This window comes from Biomphalaria glabrata, chromosome 2, assembly GCF_947242115.1.
Source record: "Biomphalaria glabrata chromosome 2, xgBioGlab47.1, whole genome shotgun sequence".
Classification (NCBI taxonomy): Eukaryota; Metazoa; Mollusca; class Gastropoda; family Planorbidae; genus Biomphalaria; species Biomphalaria glabrata.
Genome location: NC_074712.1, coordinates 37,045,881 through 37,065,830, shown reverse-complemented (window position 1 = coordinate 37,065,830; position 19,950 = coordinate 37,045,881). Strand labels below are relative to the sequence as shown.

Sequence of the window (19,950 nt, the reverse complement as noted above, 5' to 3'; positions counted from 1 at the left end):
GATCAATCAGCAATCTGAAAGTAAATTGTTAATGGGATGGAATTGATTAAATGTAAATAAAGAAATGCTATCCTAATTTTGAAATATGCTGGTTGTGGGGTTTTTTTTTTTTTGTTATGTTATTTTTAAGTTTCACTGTGATAATTGTTTATTTTAATTCTAGAATAACTTTTCAGCCAACTTATTTTTAAAATTACCATAGAACTCTAATTACAACAGAATATAGTTGTATTAGTAAGAGCCTGTGATAAAGTTAATATAAATAAATTGGACAAAATATAATATGGAATGAATTGAAGCCTATAGCTCGATCTAGTCTGCCATTGCACTTTTAGCATAGTCAAATACCAGTGCCACATTTGCTGACACCAATTCATAACATTTAATTTAAGAAGATTGAACTCCAAATTTTGAAATACCATTAATTTTTGTGTTGCTTAATAGGCTTTAGAAGCAACCTAATTTTTGAGCACCGTTTATCATCAAGGGCTGGAAATATAACCGTTAAATAGTATGTCCACATAGATAAATGTAAGGTCTTCTGATGTTTAATTTTTAGATTCTTTTTATTATTAATACAGCTTGAAGGTAGTTTTATTACATGACTATAATATTTGTTTGTTTGTTCCAGCTGCTGCATGGAAGTCAAAATATGAATTATTGCCACCAGTCTTGAAAAGAATGCTAAGAATTGAATGAAAATGCTGTCTTGATATCTTGTTTGTGCTGTTATATTTGTCTTTTGTGTTGGTTAATTATTCCATGAATAAAAAATAAAAAAAAAGTTAATTGTGTAAGTTTGATTTAAGAATAAATGATCAGAGCATGCAAGTCTTATATAGTACGTTACCAAAAATTGTATTGTTTGATAGTGTTCAAACCCAAAGATGTAATTTAACTTGTCCATTACTTTATAAATATGTTGACATTATAGCTAGATGTATATAGAAATCATGCACTGATTCAATTATTATAATTTCCAAACAATTATGTCAAATAATTCTATTGCTAGATCTAAATCATCAGTGTGAAAGTAGACCTATGTAAAAGGTTAAAAATCTCATACTAAACCATATTGAGCTGCATTTGAACAAAAAGGGCATTATAAACAAAAAATCACTAATGAATTTGTTTTAAACTACGCAGTATTGAAAAACATTAAAGATAATTCCTAATTAAGCCATAATAAAATTTAATGACTGAACCATCGGAGACAGTATTTGCATGATAATACCTAATTGAGCCCTAATAAATATTTCAGTTACTAAACCATTAGGGCCAGCATCGGACCGATAATGGCACAATAAGGGTTATCCCTAATTGAACCCTAATTAATATTTCAATTACTAAACCATTAGGGCCAGCATTGGACCGATAATGGCACAATAAGGGTTATCCCTAATTGAACCCTAATAAATATTTCAGTTACTAAACCATTCAGGCCAGCATCGGACCGATATTGGCACAATAAGGGTTATCCCTAATTAAACCCCAATGAAAATCTCAGTTACTAAACCATTGGGGCTAGTATGGGCTTGATTAGGGCGCGATTCTGGAAATCCCCAATGAATCCGGAAGTGGGTTTACCCATTCTGGGCCGATATTGGCACGATTAGGGTTGTCCGTATTGGTCCCTTATGGGAACCTAATGACGCCAATGTGCAAACGGTATGCGCGCCCATTAGGGCGCGATTTGGGCTATTTATGGCTGCAATTAGGGCAAAGGGGGATAGCCCTAATTAAAACTGATACTGGGCCGTAATGGGCATGTTGTTTATAGGGCTATTTTTTAGAGGTCAATAAGACTCAGTTGGATGCTGTCTATCACTATACTATAAGTATAAGCCAATTTAACTTTCTCCACCGGTCACCGGGCATTTAATCTTATAAAATACAGACGTTAATTCAAAAAAAAAAAAAATGATTACGTTCTACGCGTTTCTCTAGGCCCTAGTGGAGTAGTGCCCCTCTAGGCCTAGGTCACTCTAGTTATGCATATTAATCAATTACTTAAATTCCGCTAAGTCTAAGTCATTCAAGTCATTGGTTTTCCTGGCTGACTCAGGCAACCCATTCCATTAATATACTTTACTATAGGCCTATACAATATACTGCATTCACCATCATTTACTTATTGAGATAGAGATAGAAAGATACAAAAATGTATTTTTCATCTAGACTAGATCTAGATTCTATATTGGTCTATATCTAAAAACGATCTATTTGGCAATAATAAAAAAAACCCAGAAGCATATAGACTAGACCTAGAATAGATCTAGATCGAAAATGTGGTGTGTTGTCTTCACCAAGTTGTAAATAAAAAATCTCCCTAGTCTTATAAAGTTAGATCTATCTAGTTATCATTATTAATATTATTATTAGATCTATATCATAGATAGAGCAATAGAGACAATACACAATAGAGTCTAGACTATCTAGAGTCTAGAGATTCTAGATTCTAGATCTCTATCATAGTCTATGTGAAGTATGTCACTACTAGTAACTACTACTACTAGTGACTAGAGTCTAGATCTAGATCTATGTGACACTATGTCACACACTAGACTATGTGGTGATCTGATAATTCATGTTGGAGTATTTCTTTTGAAGTACATCTAGATCTATGTGACCTGTCTATATTATTATTAGTATATATTAGATTTTAGATCTATATTATTTCTATATATTTTTTTAATATTATTATACTATAGTATAATATAATATAGACTATAGATGTCTATCTAGAATTATCTAGATCTAGATCTAATACTTTAAGATAACTTCATACATACTATGTTACATAGTATTTTGTAGATTATTTATAATTCAATTGTTTGCAGTTACAGTATTTAGTAATTAATCTAGAATATAATACAAAAATAAATATAAAAAAATACATGGAATCATAGATTATAGATATCTACACTCTACAGTGTTTCCTAAAATTTAACAGAGTCGACAGAGAATACTTCCCATTTTCTGAGAATTTAGCAAAAAACCCTTCACTTGTTTTATCTAGGTAGGAAGACTAGATTATTTCCCCATTTACATTTGTTAATGATTTGTTTGTATTCACAAAATAATAACAATTAAACTTGGTCTTGTAGTATGCGCTCTGGACTGTTGTTCAGTTGTCTAGATGGTCCAGAGTTCATACCCTGCCCACTGCTATCTCTTATTATTGGTGTCATCCTGTGGGGGTTAGGACTAGGAAGTGATCTTCTACTCTGAAAGAACATCCGAGACATGTAAAACCTTTACAAACAAAACAAAACATTTTTTTACAAACATATTCTAAATTTCTATATATATTTATTATTAATTTTCAAGTAGAGAAAGTATTATAAAACAAGATAAGATAATTTTATTGATCCAATCAAATGGAAATTTAGTTTGACTACAATTGACAACCTCAGCGTAACTACTTTACAAAAACAATATGGATGAAAAATTCGAACAACATTCACTCACGAAACACATACACATTCACAACCAGCGCTTTATGAATTGGACTTCTATGTACTTCTTGATGATGACAGCTGATCTTCTAAAACTTTCTGTTTTAGTTCCAATGGAGCATAAACATCATAAGGTTCAATGACTGTTAAACAAAATTTATACTTATAGCATGCTCAGAGCTCTATGGTCCAAACTCATTTGTGGACCTGTGGGGGGGGGGGGAGAGATGGAGATTTACTGTGCTGCTTTTAAGTGCTCAGTAAACACCAATTTGGCAAAGTTAGGCATCAAACCTCTAGCCCCCTTGATAGGTAGCCAAGTTCAAGTGTATTTAGCCTTTTGACCACTTATCCCAACTTTGGTGGTAGCGTTCTCTTGGAGAGCTTAACTTCTTGATATCAGGCACCATATTGATTAATATATAATCTAAATTCTAATATCTGGTGGTTATCAAGCCCCCTTTTTCTATATGTATGAATATATACTTTAACTTTGTTTCAACGTAATTATAAAATACTGCTACTCACAAAAAGATTGTATGAAATAAGTAAAATAACATTAGCTTGTTTTGAAATAGTAAGATGTTCTTCAGACAAAAAATTGATAAAAAATCATTTAAAAATTGATGTTTGTATTTTTGTTTCAAATTAAAGACAGAATTAAGTTTATAGTCATGTTCTTGTTTTTTTTTTCCGTTTTATCGAGAAAAACTAAAATATACAGTAAAATTGTAAAATCAGTTTTTCTTTTCTTTATACTTACAAATAATTAATGTGTAGGCCTTTAAGTTAATTGTTCCATAATTCACAAAAATCTATTCAAGCCTTGGGAAACACAGTTTGGGAAACACTGATCTAATATAGTAATTTAGTCAAATAGAGTAAGGAGTATCATCAGTAATATCTTATAATACAGTATGTATTTAGCTCTATGTTCCATTTATATATATATATATATATTATTACGATCTTCTCAATCAGGCCTTCTGTAAACACTGCTAAACACAACACAGCACATCTAACACAAGAACTTGACAACAAGAGTCTCAAGTAACAGTGTGGCGGTTTAATGACAAATACATGAAAAGCCAATACAACACAATTGGCTACATCAAATTCAAATGCTTTAACACAATAGAACTGCCTACTAAACACTACAAGTCTTTCTCTGTCTACTTCTAGACTCGTACAGCTACATTTTCAAGGACTCACTTTTTAGCACACTGGCCTTACTGCCTTGCGTCTTGGACTCAACTGTCCTTTCTAACACACTGTCTCTCGTCTGTAAAGGCTTTTTGGTCACATGACCATAACATTTGTCATATTGCGTGCATTAGCAGTAATGTCCCTTGTTCAACAGCCCTTGACCTGTGTGATTGGCCTGAATCATGTGTGTCAGTAAGCCGCACACACATTAACCCTTTCAGTCCGCCACTAGGGTTATAACAATATATATATATAATATATTCATTAGATACAAACGGAAATGATAACCCTTTGTGGTATGTAAAGTAGCCCTACCACACAAGACCTTGCTATCTATTTATATAAGCTATAAGGCAGATGATGTAAAGGTCATCTGTTTGACACGATAACAAGCTGAAGACCCTAAATAAAGATTGTAATGAATGATGAACCTAATTTAAATCTGCATCTACAACTAAATTGGACTTACTTGTTTATAGAATTTTAAATCTGTCTCTCAAATCTTCATTTTGGATTTTGTTGACACTCTCAGTTTACTATTTGATGGGTCAAAAAAAGTGTTAGTGACTATTCCTTACATCCTAGATCTAAAAAATGTTTTTAGTCATTGACGACTATCCCTTACATCCTTGATCTTAACAAAAATTTATTTTTTGTTAAACATTTTACATTCATGCATTATCTTGACTTAGCACATCAATATTTTGTTTTGTTTCTAATGCATTATATGAGTGATATACAAAATTAAGGCTTGCGGGTCATATCCAGCTCGTAATAGATCTAGATATCGTAATAGGTAATAAAAGTGTTGTTAATCTAGTCAAATGTGAAAATTCATTTGTAACTTGTTTTAGTCTCATGGGTCTAGGCCCTTGAGTATAAATTTAATGTTGAATTAGTAACTCTAACTGATAAATATACTAATTTGTTTTCCTTTTGTGTTTTTTTTTTTTAGTTCTAAGACAGCAGCCATAAGAAAGAAGTTGTAAGCACACTATACTTCTTAGTACCGGTACTCAACTAGTAAACTGCTGTTTTTATAACAAAAGTTAAATTTGAAAAGAAAATGGGCATTTTGGAAAAGATTCAAGAAATAGAGAGAGAAATTTCTAGAACTCAAAAAAATAAAGGTAATCAATTAATTTTGGAAAAGTGATCTTATTTTTACTTTTGTGTGTGTGTGTTTTTTTTCAATACATCACATTACTTATTTTTAATGAAATCACATTCACTTAAGTTTTTTTTTTTTTATTTCTACTGTTGTATCTTAATATTTCTATAGCCACTGAATATCATTTGGGGCTTTTAAAAGCCAAGATAGCAAAACTGAGGCAACAGTTACTGGAACCAACTGGAAAAACAGGACAAAAGGTACTGTATTTACCTTTTACAAAGCTTATATCAATTCTGTCTGTTTGTACAAGTTATTTCTCACATACTCAATCAAGCTAAAATTTGCACAATTATTTCTTTTACCAGACAAAACAAGGATCAATTTTAAAAAAATTAACCAATTAGTTAATTAACTATTGGTAATTAATTAATTTGTTTGGTATTTCAAACAAGGGAAAGAAATTATACTTGAATACTGTGGTGGTGTAAGTTGAATTATTCCCATAATATTTAGGGAGAAAAGTTTGAAACAATAGTTAACTACAAGCAACATGCTTTTTAAAAACAAAACTTTTCTAAGGGAAAGAACTGCTTCTTCTTCTTCTTTTAGCCAGCTTTTTGCTGCTGTCAGCTCTTTTGCAGATTATGCCAGGGAAAAATAGTGTGCTGTTTTCTTCAGTTTTTCAGCACTGCTGTACAGGGTGTTGGTTATGTTGGGCTGGAGTGGTAGTAGGGTCTGCCTAAAGTGGATTAGGAAGGGGCATTCAAAAAGGATATGGTTTACAGTTTCATAAGGGTGGGCGCAGTGTCTGCAAAGGGGGAGTTGTGTGGTATTTATTTTATTGAGATGGTAATTTAACAGAGGTGTGTGTCCTGTCCTTAGTTGGAATATTGTAGATTGCTCTTTGCTGGGGAGGAAGTTAATACTGCCCAGTTTGTTAGGCATGTTGATCATTGTAAAGTTGCTTGAAACCCTTGTAAAAACTAGTAAGAATAGATAAGTGTGGACTCTTATGTCACAAGTTTTCCAGAGGATCTTGTATGGAGAAACACACCCTCATTTATGTCATTGTACGCATAATGCATTAGACAGGAGAAGAATATGCCAAACAGAGTAGGTGCGAGCACACATCCCTGCTTGACACCACTGCAAACCTCAAAAGGTGCTGATTGGGCTCCATTGAATTTGACAAGATCCTCTGGAAAACTATTTAATGTATCAAAGCTGTGGGCAAAAACCAAGGTTAGGAAGCTACTCATCAGGGAACTCCTGTAAGCTGATGATGCAGCTATTGTGGCTGATTCTGATATTCAGCTACAGTCCCTGGTTGACAAACTGTGTGCTGCTTGCCAGAAGTTCGGCTTAAACATCAGTCAAAGCAAGACTAAGATACTTTTCCAAAACATTAACACTGCACCTCAAGTAAGCATTAATGGCCAACCACTAGAAATTGTTGATCACTTTTGTTACCTTGGCTCCATCATGTCCAACAACATTTTACTGGATAAAGACATAAACAACAGGATAGCCGAGGCAATGGTCACCATGTCACGGTTGCAGAAAAGAGTCTGGGACAACATATTGCTGACTAACAGTACTAAAGCCCTAGTCTACCGGACCTATGTGTTGAGCACCTTGCTGTACGGAAGTGAAACATGGTCAACCTACTCATGGCAGGAAAAAAAAGCTGAATGTCTTCCTAAGGCGGATCTTTAAAATAAGGTGGCAAGATAAGATAACCAATGAGGAAGTGCTACAAAGAGCAGGGTGCCAGGACATCCGCTCTGTTATCAGCAGCAGACGCCTTGGCTGGCTTGGCCACGTTCGTAGAATGCCAGTAGGTCGACTTCCACAAGACATCCTGTATGGCGATCTAATAGAAGGCAGGAGAGCCTCTGGTCGCCCACTTTTACGTTATACGGATGTATGCAAACGCGACATGAAGCTCTTCAAAATCGACACTGGCAGGCAGCTGGGGAGAGGTGGCACTGGATAGATTCACATGGAGAGAGATCGAAAAAGAAAGGGTCACGGATTGCAGATGTCATACACAACAGAAGCAGAAAGAAGGGTGAAAATGCAACGGCGCCTGGTGATTATATATGCCCAACCTGCGATCACAGCTGTGTATCAAGGATTGGCCTCTTAAGTCACACAAGAAATTGCAAAGGGAAAAGATCGTCTATTGAGACGTAAAATGCCACAGATATGTCACTAATAGAGTAGGCAGTAGGCTGAACTAACCTTTAACCTCGTTTGAACAAATATAATATATATAATTTAATATAAATAAAAATGGCATAAATATAAATCAATAATGGAGTCATGCTATGCCAAAAAAAGGGGGAATTCTAATGAGATAATTTATTTCTGTGTTAAAGGAATGACTAGTATAGATCTATATAGAAATAGAGTAGAGTCTTCTTGTGAATTATCTGGAAATATCTAGGCAATACGAGGCTCAAGAAATCTACCATATAAAATTCTTGGCCCTGATAACTTACTGGCTTATAGCCACCAATTCTTCCACTTGCTGTGGATGATAAAATAAGAAAATTTAACCTGTTACATTACTAAAGCCTAGAACATCTAATGCATTTTCAAAATCAAAATCGCAGCAGTTTAGTTTACCAAAAATCATTTTTTATTCACAATTTCAACCTAATGTGTTTTTAAATCCAGCGTTTAAATGTTTACAGTTCAAAATCATAGTTCTTTCCACTTTAAGCACTTATTAACACTTTTTACGATGTGCCACTTTTGTTCCAGCTTTTTTTTATATTTAAATGTTTATTTCAGCACAAATCTTATCTAAAATCTCCTCTAGATGTAGCTGATTGTCAGAGTGAATGTGAGGGATTGTTCTTAGATCAGTGTGATTATCAAATGTGCTTTTACAAAGAACACAGAACATCTGTATGAAAGCATGTGTGTGTAGAAAATTACTGCAGTTTGACTGTAATCAATGACAATGTGTAGAAAAATTTTGAAATACTAGATGGGGATCTACAAGTAGGCCTCTATGCTAAATCAAAAATTAAAAGTCTTAAAAATTGTCATAGTGAACCTAAGGAAAATGTGTGTGTTTTTTTTTGTGGGGTTATATAATATGATTTGTGGAGATGGGTTATTCTAAATAAGGTGCAATAGGGTTATTCTAAATAAGGTGCGAACATATCTATGACTAACAAAATAAACAAATATGTAAAGACTGGACTAAGCTGTGAATAGTAATGTCTCTTCTTTCAAACTGTTCCGCGGGAATAGCAAAGTTTCAAAAAATTATTTATCAGTACTTCTATAATTTACGGGTTTAATATGTGTGGTGTGGGTGCAATATTATTTGCGAGGATGCAATGGGTGGTTTAAAGAAGGGTATGCTTTGTTCGAAATAAAAATAAAAAAAAGTAGGCCAGTCTAAAAGTCCATGGTTGTGAATGAGGGCTTTCTCTTGGAGGATTGAAAAAAAATATGCAATATTATTGTAAAGATGGCTGTTCGACTGAATATAAAAGGGCCAAAAAGTTTGTTGCTGGGGAGAGGCATTTCATTTAAAAGTGGGGGGTGGTGTTATAATGCAGGCTGACGAGAAAACTACAACAGATGGGCCTAACAGGCGTTTGAGCATTCTCAATATTAGTGGGTTTCAACTGTAGCGCTTTGACTTAACAAAGCCATTTATATTACTTCAACATTGTGATTCAAACATACAATCATTCTTGTTGGATTAATCGAATCAGTGTTTGTGATTTAAATTCTAGGATTAGTTTCTCTGTTTCACTCATTGCAGAGTGTGTTTTGTTAGAATAAGGGCAATGAATTTGCTAAAATCTACTATTATATCTGAGAATATACTCAATTGAGCATAACACAATGTGAAAATTATTATGTTTTAAAGGGCTGTAAAAAATAAGACTTATTTTGTGATAATTTTGATGTTCAGTTCTATTTGCATTTAAGATGTGTTGTTTTATTACAGGGAGAAGGTTTTGATGTTATGAAATCTGGAGATGCCAGAGTTGCACTTATTGGATTCCCTTCTGTGGGCAAGGTAATTTTAATATTTATACAACACCAAAAAAAAATAGCAAGATAATTTTAATATTATCTGATGCACAAATAACAAAACAAAAGTATTAATTCATATTATCTTATATTTCTTAGAGTTGGACAATACAATGAATACATGCCAGGAAGCTTAATCTCTTCCATCTGACCTGACTTAAAAAATTTTAAACATCAAATGACTGGAATACTGCCTCTAAAGCAGTCTCAAATTTGGGCAGTCCCATTTTTTTTTTAAAATGGGCTTTTCCAAGAAGCTTCTCGTTGACCAACTAAGTAAAAGAAAATAATCATTGGGTGCTTAGAGAAAACTCTAGAAGCTCACTCTAAAAGTATTCAGTAATGCAATGCCTTATGAAAGACTGCATCAAAAGGCACATTGAAGTGAAAACTGGCACAAGACTCATTGAAAATGTCATAAATGCTGAAGCAGAGCTTAAGTGGTGCAATGGAAACAAAAATTTTTAACACAAGCTCTATCTTCTAAAACATAACAATTTTTTTGTCAAAATTTTCTCAGTGCAATTAGACTCATTAGCCATGAGCGCACACTTAGAAATTCATTGTAAAATCCACAGTCTACTTCATCAAGCAAGCTGGCTGAACAACAAAGTGTAAAACTCTAAACCTTAACTTGTAATATTTTTTTTTATTTTGTTTTTACTTCTGAAACATAGAAAGACACCAAGATAAAACCCTCATCTCATCTCTGCCTGTGGTCCCTTCTGGGGCATAGGCCATCAACCAGCTTCCTCCAGGCATCTCGGTTCTGGGCGAGTCTCTCCAACTGTCCCCATATCTTGCCCATCTGCTTCCAAATCGCGGCGCCATGTATTCCTGGGCCGTCCCCTCTTCCTCTTTCCTTGAGGGTTTCTGAGTGCAATTAGACTCATTAGCCATGAGCGCAAGCTTAGAAATTTATTGTAAAATCCAGTCTACTTCATCAAGCAAGCTGGCTGAACAACGAAGTGTAAAACTCTAAACCTTAACTTATAATATTTAAAAAAAAAAAAAAAAATTCTTCTGAAACATAGAAAGACACCAAGTTAAAGCTTTACCTTTTTAATTAATAACATTTGGTAAAACATAAGCTAAAATACAGAAGAAAAAACTTGCCTTTATTACATTCTCAGATCACTAAAAAAAAATATTTTTAAAATATATATTTCTTTTTATTATATTGTTATATATATATTTATTAATCTAAAAACACTTTTCTTTTTATAAATATCTTTAGCTCAAAGTGTTGTACTTATAGTTTAAAATGCGAGTATTCAGAATTTCTTTTACATACTTTTATCTCTAATTGTAGTCTACACTATTGAACACCATGACCTCCACACATAGTGAATCAGCTTCCTATGAGTTTACAACATTGACATGTATTCCAGGTGTCATTGAGGTAATTTCTTAATAGAGTTTTGTTGTTGTTTTTTTTTGTTTGGCTATTTTGGCAAAAAGAATCTAGATGGTCATTACACATAGCAAATTTCAACCCATAGCCTAAAAGATATTTAGGCAAATTGAAAACCATTAAATCATTCCTTGCTGCCATACTTCATAGTGCGGGTACAATTGAAGAACAAGATAGATGGTTTGGCTTAGAAGGCAGCATTAAATTTAACCCTTCTACAAAATCTTTTTGGTTTGTTACTTATTTGAGATAAGATAAACGCCACTTTAATTGACTTATCTTTCTACTGTAAACTGTTGTGTTTTTTAAGGCCTTCTTACATGTTTTTCACCTTTGTAGCATAAATGTACTGTAACAATTTTTCTTCTGTTTAACTTCTTTACATCAGTACAATGGTGCTAATATACAACTTCTTGATCTTCCTGGTATCATTGAAGGAGCTGCGCAAGGTAATGATACATTTCACCTAAATTTTTATGCTCAGTTCTTTCTTAAAGATTAACTGCTGACACTCAACATTGGATCATAAAAACTATTAGCTCTTTGTGTTTGCAGGTAAAGGCAGAGGTCGTCAGGTCATTGCTGTAGCGCGCACTGCTGATCTAATTATTATAATGTTGGATGCTACTAAGGGAGATATCCAAAGGTTTGTATAAGAAGATGAGCATTCAAGCAACAAAAAGTACTGTGAATTTTTTTGAAAAAAACATTGAAAATGTTATAACTAAAGTTATTTATTAAGATTCTTCCCAAAACTCTTAACATATAAAATACTTTTTTTCGTTAAATAGTTAATTTGTTTATATCAAGTCATTTGGTGATTTCATAAACATTTTCAAGCAGAAAATGGCCGATCTATAATTTATCAACTCAAACAAGCAAATATATGTCCATAAAGAAACCTTTTGGATGAAGAATATATTAAGTGAAAGATTCTTTTCATTAAATGTATGCAGAAACAATTTATATGCTTCATAAATTTTTACACATTTCAGGATCATTACAAAAAGTATACATGTATATCAATGTTTATATTTGTTCCAGAGAATTACTTGAAAAAGAATTGGAACAGGTTGGAATAAGATTGAATACAAGAAAACCAAATATTTATTTTAAGGTACTTGTGTTCTTACCTTTTACAACAATGATGTATCAATGATATTTTTGTAATTAGTTCTTTTCTCTCCTGTTTGATTCCTATTTTTCTGAATTTATAATATATATTTGTATATTCAATGAATATCTTTGTATGTTGTTTTGGTAGCAAAAAAAGGGTGGAGGTATCTCCTTTAATTCTATGGTGCCATTGACAAAAACGAATGAAAAAATGGTTCAGTTAATTCTCCATGAATACAGTATCCTTTTTTATTGGCTCTTATGAGAATCATTTATATATGTGTAATATACTGCTAACTTCAGTGATAAACATCTTTTAAAATTTCTTCTTTTAGTAATAAATGAGTTATTTAAATTCATTAACATTCTGTTAGAAATATTTAATGCTGAAGTTTTATTTCGAGAAGACTGCACCTCTGACCAGTTCGTGGATGTCATTCTTGGTAACAGAGTCTATATGCCTTGTTTATATGTAAGTTTGTTGATCCCATTTCTTAGAGTACAGATTTTTCCTTAATCAAATATTATGAATCAGGGGAACTAAATTTAAAATTATTTTCTCCAATCAAATCACAGGTATACAATAAAATAGATCAGATCTCTATAGAGGAAGTAGATAGGTTGGCAAGACAACCTCATACTGTTGTTGTAAGGTAATATTGATTTAAGTAGCCATCTTTAACCCAATAATACTATTGGGATTTTAAGTATCTTAAAGTGTAAAGAAAAAACAGTATTTTTATTTGCCAGGATGTTTAAAAATCTTGAAAAAAAACTTAAGAGGGCAAATGAATTGAGTAATTAATGAAAGAAGAAGTTATGGTGAGATGCAAATTTTAATGAAGAGGCTTCTCTGCTATAGAAGGCGTTTATCTTGCTGCTTTTTTTTTTTTTTAAATCCAATCATTTTGAAAAGCTGATTCATGATCTTCTTTTGTCTATAATGAAATTTTCACTTTTTAAATCCTAGTTGCAACCTGAAGATGAACCTAGACAATTTATTAGAAGAAATGTGGGAGCATCTCGCATTATTACGTGTTTATACTAAAAAAAGAGGGCGTAAGTATCAACTATTTTTTTTTACATCTAGAAGTAAGTGAAAAACTACTGTCTCTTTCATAAAAACCCTTGTTTGGAACTTTCTATTAATTTATTACAAATCTTTATTTATCATTTACATTTTTTTTAAATTGCTTTTATATAGTGCAATTTTCATGCTTTTGTGTACAAATGGGGGGGGGGGGTACAGTGGCGTAGCTAAAGTATATGATGCCTGGTGCTGTACCTCATCTTGATGCCCTCCCCCCCCCCCCCCCCCCAAAAAAAAACAAAAAAAAAACTAACTAATTAATAACATTGCAAAACCTGTTCAAAATAATATGTATTCATAAATCAAATATTGTTAATTCACTTTTACATAAACATACTACAAATGAATTTTACGCACTTTTTTGCTGGCAAAAGTATCAATAATTTTATCGAAAGCCATTTTTTTCCCACCAGCTCTTGTTCAAAGGACAAAATGGCCAAATTAGTGAGTCGTAAATTTGTCATTGTTGATCGCAAGTAATTCTTGATCAGTTTAAGTTTGGAAAAACTTCTCTCGCATGTAGCAACGCTTACCGCAATAGTCAAAAATATGCGAATCATGATGACGATATTCGGGACTGAATCATCTAGCTGATATTTTTTTAATAAATTTCAAGAGCTCAACAGGTCCTTGTTTTGGAAGTGCGGCGGTTTCTGATGAAACTGTGACAAACCGTTGAAGCCTCTTTCGCTCCAGCAGAAATTTGTTTTTATCAATGTCGCTAGGAGTACTATCGAGATTGATTTCCACCTGAGGATTTAATAGCTATGACGATATTCAGGACTGAATCATCTAGCTGATATTTATTTATAAAATTCAAGAGCTCAACAAGTCTTTGTTTTGGAAATTCGGATGCTTCTGATGAAACTGTGACAAACTGTTGAAGCCTCTTTCGCTCCAGCAGAAATTCGTTTTTATCAATGTCGCTAGGAGTACTATCGAGATTGATTTCGACCTAAGGATTTAATTGCTGGGAAGGCGACAAAAATGCATATCTATCTGCTACATTATGAAGTTGCTCGAATCGGGTGATTATTTCTTGAACAATTCTGTCCAAGGTAGAATAAATTTCCCTTCGTAGCTCTTCTTTGTGTGTAAGTAAAGAGTAGTCACTTTTCTCACCAGGCATCTTTTTCTTATGGCCCATACGTTTTTGAGGTTCTGTACTGAATCTCAGATATGAACACATGCTTTCGGCAAAGGTAATGCTGGCTTCAGCGATGTCCTCTCGATTACTACTTAAAAATGTCTCTAATGTTTTTAGTTTGAGTGAGCAGTCTCGAATAGACAATCCTTGTTTTTGAAGGTAGAATTGCGCATCATTAATTTCAGTTAATACAGGAGCCCAAAACCCAAGATAGGTGACAAAATTAAAAGCAACCAATAATCCACCTGCTTCAGATCTAGTCGAAGAATTTTCATCTCTGCTAGTTAATGTCTCCAGAGTTTGAGCAGGCAATGAATAGTGACTTCTAGAATACGTTTTTGGACACCGTAGTTTTGACCTTTCATGACCGCAGCATTATCATAGCCTTGACCCCTGCAGTCCATTATGTCTAAGCCATCCGAACGCAGTTTCTCTAGAATCATCTCAGCGATTCCAGCAGCATGCTTGTCCTTTGTGTCAATGAAGTCAATAAAAGACTCACGAACTTGCACCCCGTCATTATCCATGACAACGTACCGTAAAATTTGGTAAGTTTGATCCAGCTTTAAGATGTCAGGTGTACTGTCAAAAATAATAGAGAAATATTTGGCTTGTTTTACTTGCTGTATGATTTGTTTTTTTAGCGTGATCCCCCAATTTTGTAATAAATTCATTTTGTATTTGTGGAGACATGTATGTATTCGGTCTGGAACAAAGCTTAGTTCGAAGCACATGCTCCCTCAAGAGTGGATCGTACGTTGATAGTAATTTTATGAACTCTTCAGGTTTTCGTCTCTTGTATAATCAAATCTTGGGCCTTGTTGTCCATTTTGTTTCCTACTCTCAGGCGAACTTCAAGTTCTCTCCAAGCAAGCGATGACTGAATGTGAGCTCTGCTGGTCTCATGTTTTTATATTTTCGGGGATAACCTCCACCACTCATTGAATCCATCTTTGGATTTAAATTAAGATGATGAAATCTTAACAAACGTGGCCCCTTTACATTTAAGGAGGGAGAGGGCGGTACTTACTGCCTACGAGCGCTACAAAAGGGGCGACTCTAGGCTACCCACCTCAATATTAGTGCGACAGTGGAGAGAGAGGAACTGCATAAAAATATGATCGTTCCTCCATATTGCGGCCAATTTGTCAAAATCATCTGGGCTCTCCACTGATAGAATTCCTATTAGAAAAATTAATACTTGCCCTCCGTGGAGGAGATGCCGGCCCCACAAATAAACATGTCCCTTATAGGGCAAGATTGAGCCACCAAGAGGCGATTAACACCTGCCATACTCCAAAACTTGGCATCAGCTACACTAAAGTTCTACCCATCAGATGCCATTTTCTGCTATACCGATGGGTCGGTAATGAGGGACCCCGATAGATCTGGGTATGGGGCCCTTATAGACTACACAGACTGGACAGAACCAGAGATGCCGATTTTTCCGTCTGAGCTTAAAAGGGTTTTGAGGCACCAGCCAGACTAGTCAGTCTTGAGCACTGTTCATCATTTTGTTTACGTTACAGTATTACAATTAACTAGTTAGTTAAAAAAAAACTAGTAGAAAACAAAGGTTAGCTTATTTTAAAAATTGACATTACAATAGAATTATTTCCAAAATTAAAGTATTAAGAATCATAAAGAAATGAATAAACTAAGACAATTGTTTAGAGCTAGAGTTTAGAAATATATTTGTAAACTCAATATCTAGATTAAACCAATGGACTAAACAATGAAGTAAAAAAAAGTTGGCCTATCTTCTTCTTCTTTATATTACAAAGCATCGATCAGTGTAGTAACAACATGTACCGTGTGTCCGAAATAAATGTAGTAAATTAGTTTCAAACTGTTCTATAGCTTACATTTTATTGAAGAAATACTCAAGGAGATGAAACAAAATAGCGACATGACTAGTTGATAAATCGTTAGTTCATGTTTAAAATACAGCAGTTTATGTTTGTTCGTGTCCATACAATTAGTCGTTTTTACTGAAACGCTCAGGGAAATAGGAAATTAATACACGCTGGGAGAATTTTGGTGCCCCTCTCCACTTGGTGCCCTGTGCGGCCCGCACCACCCACACATTGGTAGCTACGCCACTGAGGGGGTATCTGGGAGGTTTTCCATTCTGCCTTTAGGCGCTCAGTAAACATTACTCTGCCTGAGTCTGGTGTCAAACTCGAGCCCCTTTGATAGGTAGTCAAGCAGTTTAGACCTCTCAGACACATATTTAGAAGGACTGCAATATTTATAGTTATGTACAAACCATTGATTTTTAACTTGGATGATTTTAAACATATAAACTTAAATGATTTTAAACTTAGAAACAACATGATTTTAAACATTATCATGACCTTTGAAAAAGTTTGTGCCCCTCTTGTTTGTAATTTAATTTAGAAACTGAGTTGTAAATCATGAGGAGATAAAGTAGAATTAGACTTTGAATTAAATCCTACTCATGTTAAGATTTACAAGCTACCACCCCGGTCTTCCTTTTACACATTGTGATGTCCTAACCTTAGCCTGCTATTTTTTTGGAGATATGCAAAGTCCTTAGGGAATCCAAAGTTATTAGAAAACCATAAAACAGTTTAAGAACAAATTCATGTTCTGTTCAATCCTTCATAAGTTGCTTTTACAGTAGAATTATTGTTTAAATGTAACTTTATTTTTTTAACAGAGAGACCTGACTTTGAAGATGGACTGATTTTAAGAAGAGGTGCCACTGTAGAACATGTTGTAAGTCTTAATGCATAAAATAAATATATTCTTTATATTAGTTATTATTATAATCTAGGTAATAACGAAAAAATGTTGTGACTCAATTTTATTCAATACTAGTTTAAGACTTATAAACTGTTTATCTTACTTTCTTTCAAAGTAATGAATGAGAAAGGCTTATATATTACAATGTTTTTGTACATCTATTTTTACTTCCTGCTATGCCTGGTATTTTGATCCAGACATATTTAAAATGATAATAAAATATTCAGACATTCCAAAAATTATCAGGATTGGGGTGAGGGGGAAGTATAACAAAAAGAAAAAAAAAATTGTTAATTTACGAGTTCTAATTTTAATAGAGATAAAGCACCTACACAAACCAATTAAAAAAAAACACTGAACTTTGGCCATTTTAAAGCTGCAAAGGGATATAATAATAATAAGGCATTTTGAGTCCGAATATTAAAGAAATTGCTGTCTTATCAAAACAACTGCAAAAGGAGGAATAATCTGTTTATAAAAAGGACTCGTTTTATTTTAATATATTTTCCATGTCCTACATCTTCATCTTAAGTAGTGCTTTAATATAAATAGCAGTATATGTAATTGGTAGTAGATATAGTTGTTATTGATGAATATGAAACTTAAGAAGTACTTTAATCAGCAAATGCTCTATCTTGTGGCTAGATACTTTGTAGTGTAATATTCTTCTTAAGGTTCACATATTCAATGTGTCATAGTGTTCGGCCTTCAAATCTTTTTTTATATTTTTCAGTGCCATGTCATACACAGATCTATAGCTGAAACATTCAAATATGCTTTAGTATGGGTGAGTTTCCTAAAACCTTAAAAAATCAACCTATAAAGATTGGGGACTTAATAAGGTTTTAATGTATTATATACTTGTGTTAGTTTATCTTGAATATTTTTGTTTCATTTCAGGGTCAAAGTGTTAAGTACAGCCCTCAAAGGGTCGGTCTAACTCATTTCATGGCTGATGAAGATGTCATTCAAATTGTGAAAAAGTGATTTTATTTGTTTAAAAAGATTCTGCCATTTTCTTGCATTAAACCCTTGTCTTCTTTCTTTTTACTTAATTGACTACTTTTGAGTTGATCAAGAGCATTATTTATGAATATAGTGTCTCCTTGTGTCAAGTTTGAGTTCAATAAACTTCAGTAGCACATATACAAAAATTCAAATGTTCCTCTAGTTTTAAATCAGATGACAAGGGAAAAAAAACAGTAGCTCTTAAGTTTGTGAGACACTCAAATTGTGAACATTGAAATGAAATCTAAAAGAATAAATTAGAACTTCGTAAATACAACCATTTGAAAGTAGCTGTTGTTTAAATGTTAAGGGCAGGAATATTATTGCTTTCCTCATGTCTGCAACTTAAAACAGAAATGTTCCCACTAACACTATAAACAGCATGTTCCACATTGAGGCATCAAAAGAAACAAAAACCAAGGTGTCTAAAGATTTTATTGACATGTTTACTTGTGTATGTTAACAGTCACAATCAATAAGATTGTTTCTAAGTCACTATGTGTTGAGAAATAAAAGTACAGATGTACTTGCCTTATTTTCCATTGTTTGTCTTGTTGCCAAGAAATAATCTAAGAAATGACTTTGTTGTAGTTGTGAACAGTTTGTCATGTGTTATACACCCATTCAAGATGGGAGAGGTGGCTGAGTGGCTACAGGAGTCTGGTTCAAATCTCTCTTTGGGTTCAGCTGAAAACATCAGTGCAGTGCCAACATTTGTACAAGAATCACAAATTGGAGGCTTGAGTTTTCAGTGGTCAAAAGGAAGACAGCTGAGCAAAGTACAGTGAAAACCAATTGCAATGGGGTTTTAAATACACAGAAGCGACACTGATCAGCAGCCTGTGTGGGGTTATGGCAATGAGGTAGTTTGTCAAACCAAGTGTTGAGGTCATACTTACTTAGTGGCGTGTGCTTTGACACGGATCAAAACAAAGGGCTATGCCATTATTTATTTATTTTTTTGTCGAAAGATTAATTTTTGAGATTTTATAGAGATTAAATTTTAAAAAAATATATTTTGCAGTGAAGCTTTAAATTTTGTATGTAGACTATTTACTCCAGAAGATTTGATTATAAATTGATTGATTGATAATATGCCAAAGCTATATAACAAGTGAGTAAAACACGGACTTTTTCACAGACTAATTGCCTGCAGGACACGCACACACACACACCCCGAAAAAAAAAAGGACATGCCCTCTGCCGAATGACTAGTAAAGTAGTACCGGGTAACCCAAATAGGAAAATTTGAAGTCAAAATTACAAACGTAAATATGTTTTGTTTGGCCTACAACCAATGCTACAACTAAAACATTTTCACTACCACCATTTGCACGAATATATTAACCCAGAATTATTTTGATCTGTTTTCAGACAAGTCGTTGGGCTCCATTAATAAAGTAAAACTACGACAATTCAAGCAATAGACTTGAGAGAATCTTAAGTCAAATTCCATAAGTCTGAGGTTCAAACCCTCCAAAAAAAAACAGGAATTTTAATTATATTGTAATTCCGAAGGTTCTAAATTATTCTTGACATAAATTTGTCATAATGAACTCAAGA

At 33.5% G+C, this 19,950-nt stretch overlaps 2 protein-coding genes across 10 annotated transcripts in view; one reads left to right on the top strand and one right to left on the bottom strand.

Moving 5' to 3' along the window:
• Positions 1-2,152, bottom strand: part of LOC106053060 (cytochrome c oxidase assembly protein COX11, mitochondrial-like) — a 31,106-nt gene extending 28,954 nt beyond the window's left edge. Inside the window, exon 1 of one of the 3 annotated variants that reach the window (XM_056020341.1) lies at positions 2,132-2,152. The gene's annotated coding sequence lies outside the window, so the exon portion shown is untranslated. Of the gene's footprint in view, positions 1-1,928; positions 1,949-2,121 lie in introns of those variants that run through there. The other 2 variants (XM_056020339.1, XM_056020340.1) reach the window with 2 other exon arrangements.
• Positions 1,770-18,922, top strand: LOC106063854 (developmentally-regulated GTP-binding protein 2-like). Of its 7 annotated transcripts, none has more exons than XM_056020327.1 (16): positions 2,325-2,342; positions 2,954-3,019; positions 5,620-5,794; positions 5,947-6,035; positions 9,758-9,829; positions 11,156-11,245; positions 11,646-11,706; positions 11,813-11,903; positions 12,302-12,374; positions 12,522-12,612; positions 12,748-12,845; positions 12,950-13,026; positions 13,344-13,432; positions 17,294-17,352; positions 18,113-18,166; positions 18,280-18,922. In XM_056020327.1, exons 3-16 carry the CDS (start codon positions 5,731-5,733, stop codon positions 18,364-18,366), a joined length of 1,095 nt encoding a protein of 364 aa, XP_055876302.1. In that variant the 5' UTR covers positions 2,325-2,342; positions 2,954-3,019; positions 5,620-5,730; the 3' UTR covers positions 18,367-18,922. The 7 variants fall into 7 exon arrangements, with proteins under 7 accessions (XP_055876305.1, XP_055876301.1, XP_055876298.1 ...); XM_056020325.1 differs by having other exon boundaries at positions 2,934-3,019; XM_056020330.1 differs by lacking the exons at positions 2,325-2,342; positions 2,954-3,019 and adding an exon at positions 1,770-1,838.
• Positions 18,923-19,950: the final 1,028 nt, after the last annotated feature.

Bases quoted from the DNA above. Each gene is read 5' to 3' on its own strand.
- LOC106063854 (XM_056020330.1), top strand. From the start codon at position 5,731: ATGGGCATTTTGGAAAAGATTCAAGAAATAGAGAGAGAAATTTCTAGA. The intron at 11,707-11,812 runs GTAATGATACAT...TTGTGTTTGCAG, and splicing joins CATTGAAGGAGCTGCGCAAG to GTAAAGGCAGAGGTCGTCAG. The intron at 11,904-12,301 runs GTTTGTATAAGA...TATTTGTTCCAG, and splicing joins ACTAAGGGAGATATCCAAAG to AGAATTACTTGAAAAAGAAT.